Source organism: Mus caroli, chromosome 11 (assembly GCF_900094665.2).
Source record: "Mus caroli chromosome 11, CAROLI_EIJ_v1.1, whole genome shotgun sequence".
NCBI lineage: Eukaryota > Metazoa > Chordata > Mammalia > Rodentia > Muridae > Mus > Mus caroli.
The window spans coordinates 105,898,970-105,907,738 of NC_034580.1; the positions used below are offsets into that span (position 1 = coordinate 105,898,970).

General features: G+C 43.2%; 1 protein-coding gene across 4 annotated transcripts in view; it reads right to left on the reverse strand.

Annotated features, from left to right (window-relative positions):
• Positions 1-1,632: 1,632 nt before the first annotated feature.
• The window catches only part of LOC110304545 (ATP-binding cassette sub-family A member 8-A), a 74,934-nt gene continuing 67,797 nt past the window's right edge, over positions 1,633-8,769 (reverse strand). For 3 of the 4 annotated variants that reach the window (XM_029483601.1, XM_029483600.1, XM_029483602.1), the window contains 8 exons: positions 7,824-7,984; positions 7,309-7,384; positions 7,124-7,218; positions 6,545-6,664; positions 6,182-6,322; positions 4,133-4,212; positions 2,854-2,909; positions 1,635-2,408 (listed from right to left, as the gene is read on the reverse strand). In XM_029483601.1, coding sequence (XP_029339461.1) covers positions 2,310-2,408; positions 2,854-2,909; positions 4,133-4,212; positions 6,182-6,322; positions 6,545-6,664; positions 7,124-7,218; positions 7,309-7,384; positions 7,824-7,984 — 828 coding nt within the window. In that variant the 3' untranslated portion in view covers positions 1,635-2,309. Of the gene's footprint in view, positions 2,409-2,853; positions 2,910-4,132; positions 4,213-6,181; positions 6,323-6,544; positions 6,665-7,123; positions 7,219-7,308; positions 7,385-7,823; positions 7,985-8,769 lie in introns of all 4 variants that reach the window. The other variant, XM_021175944.2, reaches the window with a different exon arrangement.

An 8,769-nucleotide genomic window follows, 5' to 3' on the forward strand; every position in this document is an offset into this window, starting at 1 on the left:
CTTTGAGAGAGGCTCCAGTGAAAAAGGCAGAGGGCCTTTTACCTCAAGTGCATCTGTTCCATGTATTGTTCTAGAACGTGCGTTCCTGATTCCTCTTACAAACATTTACATTAAGTTATAAGACATGTTTATTCTTGTTGGATGTTGGAACACCGCTATAGAACCCAGTCCGATCAGTGTACGCTGACTCTAGATATGGCCTTCTGCTTTGCCTCTGTGCTTCTCTCTCTATCAGCTACAGTGTGTGCCAGGCAATTGTGTTAAAACAGGTCTGTCTTGAAAAAGTTTTGGGAAAAGGCTTCCCTGTAATATTTACTATGAGCTTACTGATGTCTATTTATATGCTGTTATTTCATTTTGTTTGTTTGTTTGTCTTTGATCATGCCTTTCTGATTTCAAATAACCTTCCTTGGGTCATTGTTTTCTTTGGTTCATGCATGTATAACTGAAATGGAAATGAAGTTGTCTCTAGCATTAGCCTGTAGTTCACCCCATTCTTTCAGAGCCTCAGATCCCAGGTCCAGCTGACATGATCTGCACAGGCTGGCTGAAAGTCTATAGTAGACTCAATTATTTGCATGGCTTTTAGCATTGGCCTTTGTGTTCCCATAACAGTCTATAAAATCAACAAATTGTCTAGCTCAAAGTTCTAAACTCCTCCCACAATTTCCCCCAAGACAACTTGGTCTCCTCTGTCACAACAATATCCCATGAAATTGATACCAGTTTCCAACACTGTGGTAAACACCATGACCAAGAGCAACATGGGGAAGAAAGGGTTTAGTTCATCTTAGAACTCCCAGGTCACACTCCATCACGGAGAGACATCAGAGCAGGGACTCTAAGCAGGAACTGGAAGGCAAAAAGTAAGGCAGAAGCCATGGAAGAAAGCTGCTTGCTGGTTGGTTTCTCATATCTTGCTTAGCTTTTTTTACAAATACTGCCCAAGATCGCCTTCCCAGGCATGGCTTGATCCCAGGTAGCTTGGCTTTCCCACCTTAATACTAATCAAGAAAATGCCATAGAGTTATATATAAGCTGAACTCATGAAATCATTTTTCTCAATTAAGACTTCTCCTTCCTAGATATGTCTAGGTTTATGTAAGTTGACAAAAACTAACCAGAACAGGGTTTTATGCAAAGCAATCAGTCACAAAAGCAAAGAGGCAATCCCAGAGTGGGAAAAAATATTCATCAGCTCTTCATCTTTTGTAAGATTAATATCTTTGATATATAAAGGACTAAAAGATACATCTAACCTTTAAGTAACTCAGTCTAATGGGGAAAGAATTGCATAGCCATTCCTCAAAAGAAGAACCACAAGTGGCTAATAAATTTTAAAAATAAATTCTTGTCTCGTAGGAGATTAAAAACCCTTAAAAACCAAAGCTATAATGAGAATCTGTTTCATCCTAGTTAGAATAGCTACTGCTAAACTTTTAAAAGTTGCTGATGAAAATTTAGAGAAAAAGCAATGATAATATAGGACTAGTGGAAATGTATATTTATAATATAGCCACTCTACAAATCAGGGTAGAAATCCTCCCCAAGCCAAAAGCATCCCTATGGTAGGATCCACTTCTTCCAGTCTTGCATGTATGTAGAAAATAAGTGAGTTAACACTAAAAAGAATTGCATACATATTCATGTTTATTATGGTACTATTCACAATATACAAGATAAAGAATCAGTCTAGATCCTCATCAACAAATGGAGGTTTGAAGAAACATAATATCTATATACAATGGAGTATCATTAACCTGTGACAAAAAGGGAATCCTGTCATCTGAAGGAAAATACATGGAATTGGAGGGCACCATGTTGAACAAACTAAGATAGACACAAACCCCAGAAGTATATGCTTTCTCTAATATGCAGATATACACACCAAACCATATATGTAATGTAGAAGGACATAAAGGGCTATGAAGGGTGCTGAGGGAAGGATGCTAAGACAGGACAGAAAAGAGGATGGTTACCCTTTATGCACAATAGATACATATACTGAAATATCACAACTTCAGTTGTAACGAACAGCTAAACAAACAGTTAAACTCAGGAATGCACACACTTAATGTGTTTTAAAATGATGATCCTACAAAGAAAAATTGTAGAGAGTGAGACAGCTCAGTGGCTTTTTCCCATGATTCTAATCCCATTCATAAGTGCTGTATATTCATGATGTAATCAACACCTTCTATCTCCATGGTCAAATGGTTTACTCGTCAACAATGGATATGTAATGTTACAGACAAAATTGCTTTGAGCAACTAGAGAGTAGAAACCAGCCATAGGTAAAAATGTCAGGGTTAAGCCTCTTCCTGTGGGAGGAGCTTCCACTTGACTGAGGGATCAAGTTCCTCTTCAAAACCGTCCAGCTCCTGCTCCTTAGAGAGCTCCAGGAAGACCTAAGGGGGGAGGGATGAAGGGAGGGAAGGAGGGAGGGAAAGAGAGAGGGACGGGGGGGGGGGGGGGGGGGGAGAGAGAGAGAGAGAGATCACAATGCTTCCTTTTTTGTGTAATAACCAACTTTATTCAGAGCATCAGACAGTTTATGCTCTGATGGCTAAGAAGAGTTCATTCACAAGAGCAAACTGCCTGTGGCAGACTTGCTGTACATGGGGGAAAAAAAACCCTGTTTTTCCATGGAGGCACATAAATAACAATTGCAGATTTATGACTTAGAGGAAATAAACTCACTCTTATCTGTCATACCTGGAAGGGACATGAAAACACATTTCAAGAGCAACTCCATGCTTTTTATGAAACTGAAGTCACAAGACCCTTCACTTGTCTGAATCCAAAGATCATGCATTCAATGTTTGTGAACAAAAGTCCCTGAAATTGACCCACCTGCTCCAGGGTGGACTGTGAAAGGCTGTACTCCTCCAGGTCAAAGCTCTGTTTAACTGTGTAAGAAAAACCATATGTCAGGACTCTTGTATATTAAGTCTTATATGTTTACTAAGTCATCACAGGTCATGAATTGCAGCAAATTGCAGGGAACCACTAGATGAAATGACAGGCAATTTTTTTCTGAGCACATTGCACAACTGAAATATGTACAACATCTGCTTCAATTTCATAGGGAAAGAGCCAGCACTACATTTGTATGCGATGCAGTTTTTTTTAAGACCAGCATCACGGGATACAATGAGACTTTCTTCCCTGAATAGAACCATTGATTCAGTAGACTTGACATTGTAGGTTGTGAGGGGAAGAGATTTTGGAAAAGAGAGAAGAAAGGCACAGAGATAAAGTCAAAAGTTATCTAAAAAGTCACAACAGCATGGAAAGATCTCTGTTTAACCAATTTATACAGAAGGACACAGTTCAAGTCATGATAAATGGTAGACAGGATTTTAGTGGAAAGAGGACCCCCGAACCCCCAAAAGAATCGTGAGAGTGATGTTAATCTTAGAAGTGCTGTGAAGGATCACATGTCCCAGAAAGCTTAGGTGCTAAATTTAGACAATGAGAAGAAGATACATCAAGACAACTTTGGATGCAGCCAGCAGAAACCAGAAGATATCTGTGCGACAGGCGATGGCTTTCTCTTCCTTAGTAGGGCAGGTGACAGGCAAGAGAAGATGACATTGAGAAGTAAATGCAAAGAGTTCTTGGGATCATTCAGATAAGCAGAGCATGAAAACCAGAAGATAGACAACACAAAGCTCTGCTCAGAGGATGAATACAGCGTGTTCTGAGTTACACTGAAGCCTATCAGTGGATACCAGATTATTCACACTTCTAGAGGAGTTTATAGGTCATTACTGGCCTGAGCCAATAAAAGACAATTTACTTTGAAAAATATACACTCTTAATATTATCTCTAAAGTGAAATTGATTTTAGATCTAAAATAAAAACCTTCAAAGTATGGTGAATTTTGTCTTATTTTTGTACTTTCCTATGTGCAAAGTAAAAACAAAAATCAAACAAACATAAAAACAACAAACCTTACCATGCATATGCCCAGCTTACCTCTTTAGTTTTCTGCTTCTGTATTTCAAAAGGAACTCTGAATGCTCACAATTAGCCCGGAATGTGCCCATTCAATTTCTCACCGCTCTGGGCTCTTTTAAGTTCTGGAAGTATTTGATCTCAGAGTCTGATCTCTAACTAGACTCTTACCTGTCTCTAATTTGAAGAAGGCCTGGGATAAAGGTTGCACATCTTCCCTGGGCAGTTTATAGACCATCAGAGAAGAGTACCTGGGAAGAAAGGAAGGCTGGGTTGGTCTCTAAGCATGTGGCTTAACATCTATGGCACCCACTACATTTCTTTTCATATATACGACTCTTTGGTGTAATTGAATCTCTGAGAGTGGGGCCACTGAAGCCGGCCAGTTGACAAGAAGGAAGAGAGGGAAAGATGGGTGAGTTCAGCACCTCAGGCTCCTTGGAAGGACCCATGTTGGGCCTGTCTAGGCAACGTTTTGAGACTGTTTTCTCCTACCCAGTCTCGACTGGGAACACAGGCTCCTTTTACCACACCACAGCTTCCTAGAATTTCTAAACTGGATAGAAATCTACTTATTCAGCGCAGAGTCCACATGTAGGCACCTCCTCCCCCAACTCTCAATGCTATTCTCACCAAAGGGGACCCTGAGAGTCCTCAGGAAACGAAACCACAATTTCTTGAGAAGGTCCCTGAGTTCATCAGTTGCTGGTCAGGCACTTATTTAACTACCAATTGTCGACAGATGAATAATCAGAACACATTGATTTCACTTCAAAGGATTTATTTCCTTTCATTTACAGAGCGTTCTATTTCACCAGCAGTGTTTACTGATTATGTTTATGTGATCTAGTTTATACAGAATTAGGGCTCTTACAAACAGAATAAAAATAAGAGTTATGCGCTTTCATCAGTCAACACTGTCATCATCATCTTACTTGTGTCTGTATGAAGCGTCTATTAGTAAAGACATGGTGAAATACAGTTAGTGTATTCCTATAAGTCCTGGGTCTTTACCCAAGCAATTCATCCAGCAGAGAGTCTACGGCAAATCTGCTCTTTAGGTGTTGGGTTGATCCAATATATCTGGAGCAGGGGTAGGAATTGATAGGCATGTGACAAATGTGAGAAAGGTACCTGTGACCATGCTTAGGTCATCACTGCATCACCACACCCAAGTCAGAGTCCCCTCCCTGTTAAGTAAGGACAGGGCAACTCCAAGACTTACTCAGGAGTGCTCATTGGCTTAAAACAGTTCTTACTTTTAAAGATCAGGGTGACAATTGGGTAACCTAAGACCTAGAAAGAATCTGCCACATAGTTGGGCTACACCCACGTGACTTCAGATTTACAACCAGCCCTCTGTTCTCTAGTAGACTCCAAGCAGCATCCACAGTTCAGTGACCTCTTTGAGGTTTTTTTGCAGTGTAAACATGACCCACAGTGTCTCCCAAGCCAAACAAATCCCAGGGGAAAGTGGGTGTGCTTTGCTAGATCAAAAACAAGAACTGTGGTCTGGGAAGATGACTCAGCCAGGACAGCGTCTGCCATGCAAGCATGAGGAAGGACTTAAGTTTATTAACTCAGAACTCACAGAAAATGGATGTGGCTAAGTGTGTCTATAATCCTGGTACTAGCTGGGGGTAGGAGAGAGCTTGAGCAGAAACAGGCTTATCCCTAGAGCTTGCAGGCAAGCCAGTGTAGCAAAATGCTTAGCTCAGGCTCAGGTAAAGACACTGTGACACCGCCTGTTTTCATCCCACTTCTGTCCACTCTGTGATGATCAGATGAAACAAATTTGCTTTTAAAGCAAATCAGTGTTCATGGGTAAGAGTTGGAGTTGCCACTTCCCTACTTAACAGTGAAGAAACCGATTCGGGTGCCTGAGTGGCGATCTGCACATGCTCACAGGCATCCCCACATTTGTCTTCTGCTTTGTTATTCCTATTCCTGACCCAGATGTATTGGATCCATCCAACATCTGAAGAGCAAATTAAAACGATAAGACAGAGGACAATAATGGAAGGCAAGGGATATTGACTTGTGGCCTATAGCGTCCGTGTGTGTGTGTGTGTGTGTGTGTGTGTGTGTGTGTATGTGTGTGTGTGTAAACTTATGTGTTTATGTGTACTCATGTTGGCAGATATGTGTACTCATGTGGACAGACAGACAGACCGACCGACAGAAACACATTCACAAGTGCAACCCCGAAACTGTGCTTACCTTTCCTGCCGAGCAGCTTGTGGGAACAGCCTCATGATCTCCGAGTTCAAGGGCTCCACCTGCGAGGGGGTCTTCACCTTCATCTCCAGGAGATATTCTTTGCCGAATTTGCTCTTCAGATGTTGGATGGATCCAATACATCTGGGTCAGGAATAGGAATAACAAAGCAGAAGACAAATGTGGGGATGGTGCCTGTGAGCATGCGCAGATCACCACTCAGGCACCCGAATTGGTTTCTTCACTGTTAAGTAGGGAAGTGGTAACTCCAACTCTTACCCATGAACACTGATTTGCTTTAAAAGCAAATTCGTTTCATCTGATCATCACAGAGTGGACAGAAGTGGGATGAAAACAGGCACCCACCTCAGCCTCCCAGACACTATGATGGCCACGCGGTCACACACAGCCTCAGCCTCTGCCATGTAATGGGTGGTCAGGAGGGCGCCCCGTTCTGTGTTTGCAAAGGTGGCCTGGATAGCCTGCCTATATTGTCAAGAGAAGAACTGTGGTGAACAAAAGTCCCCCGACTCTTCTGGGCAAAGGAGAAAGGAGATGCCACGAGGCAGAGATGAGAAATAATCAATGCAGACCAAGCAAGATGGACGCACGGAGGAAGAGGACTGTCAAGTCGATTGCTAGAGAAACACTGGTGACACAGCAGAGGCTGTCATGAGAAAACACTTAGAGGAAGGATGCTTGAGAGCAAACATTCTGAGTAGAAAGGGACTGTCTATGAGACCGAACAAAAGGATTCAATTCTCCTAAGCTTAGTTTTCCTTCATTGAACTTGATTGTAAGCCACCAGGAAACATTAGTACGTTTTCTCCCAAAATAATAGTTTTTAGGGATATGGATGGTGTTGACCACATTTATTTTTGTTTGTCTAACAATACTGACACAATTCATGAACTCCCTACCACCATGAGAGCAGTAGATCCTCACCACATTTGCTGTTGCCCCTCGGGGTCCATCCCGGTGGATGGCTCATCCAGAAGTACCACAGAAGGGTTCCCCAGGATGCTCAGCACGAAGCACAGCTGTAACAAGAGGGACAGCCCATGAGGCATCACCTCAAGTGTGCCTCCCTGAGGTGTGCGCAAAGCCCTTCCCCTGAGCCCTGCCTATACCTTTCTCTTCACTCCCTCTGACAGTGTCTTCACAGGAGACTTCAGCTGGTCCTGCAGCTTGAGCGCATCTGCCAACCTGAAGAGAGACAGTGGAACATCACCATCCTCTCCACGGTGAAGAGAGATGATGGGAGGGTGGGGCAATGAGCCTGGCCAAGATGGAGGCATGGGCACCAGGAAGGTAGTTCAAGAAATGCATTGAAACTTTCAACAGGGTCAGGCTGACAAAGGCTGTGTTCCCCGCGACCAAGAGAGAGGCACTTACCTATTTTTAAATTGTTGGCACAGTGTTCAAATACTTCTGCAATTTAGTTTATATCTAAGGTACACTCAATCACTTACTATTGAATACGGACCATTCCCCCTCCATCCTTTAAATGAAAGTGAATAAAACTTTGGAAGTTTTCTCTACCCCACATAGTCAAGCAATAGGAAGCCCCGTTCCACGTTTCCTGTGAGTGAGCCTTTCCCTCATCATGAGGGTTCAGAAGTGAACAGGTGCAGGCCCTGTGTACCTTTCGATGGCCACGTTCGCATCACTTTTTCTCATCCCCTTTATGGCTGCAAATATCTCCAGGTGTTCCCTCACCGTCAGGTTGAGCCACAGAGCGTTTTCCTGAGGACAGTACCCCAGGAACCCCGGGGTGTCCCCTGTGCTGCTCCCCTTCAGCAGCACCTATGGAGAGAAGGCCACTGTCAGGGCTCAAACTCGGTACTGTTCCCTGAAGTACTTCTGTGACAGACTTCAGTGATCATCTCAGAAAGGCGGAAGGATTCACCCAGAGAACAACTACGTGGACTCAAGTGTGTGCAAAGGTGCCACATTACCTTATATTGAAGGATGATCTACAGGAAAATGCTAATGAAAACCATGGCAAGGGGCTGGAGAAATGACTAAAGTGCTTGCCGCATAAGCACGAGGACCTGAATCCAATCGCAGTGTCCACATTACAGTTACAGCAGTGTTACACCTAGAACCCCAAAGCTGGGTAGACAGAGCCCCAGGAACTTGATAACCAGCCAATCAATGCAAATGAGTAAACCCAGATTCACTGGAAGACAGTCTCAGATAAAAAATAAAAAGGATTACTGAGGAAGACATCCAACATTAACTTCTTGGCTCTACACGCATGCTCACACATGCACACATATAAATATGTTCATACAAATAAGTGGTGTGATATCACTTCACATCGGTAAAGGGGCTGCTATCAAAAGGGAGGAGGTAGAGAAGAAATGATAAGGAGGTGGAGAAGATGGAGCTGTTGTCCTTAGTTGGTGCAAGTGCGAATTGGTAGAGTCAGTTATGGAAAAACTGCACGATGTCCCCTGCGGGGCATGGGGGAGCAGGACATGGCTGAGGTACGACCTGGAGCTGTGGGGGATGGGGAGGGCATGGCTGAGGTATGACCTGGAGCTGTGGGGGATGGGGAGGACATGGCTGAGGTATGACCTGGAGCT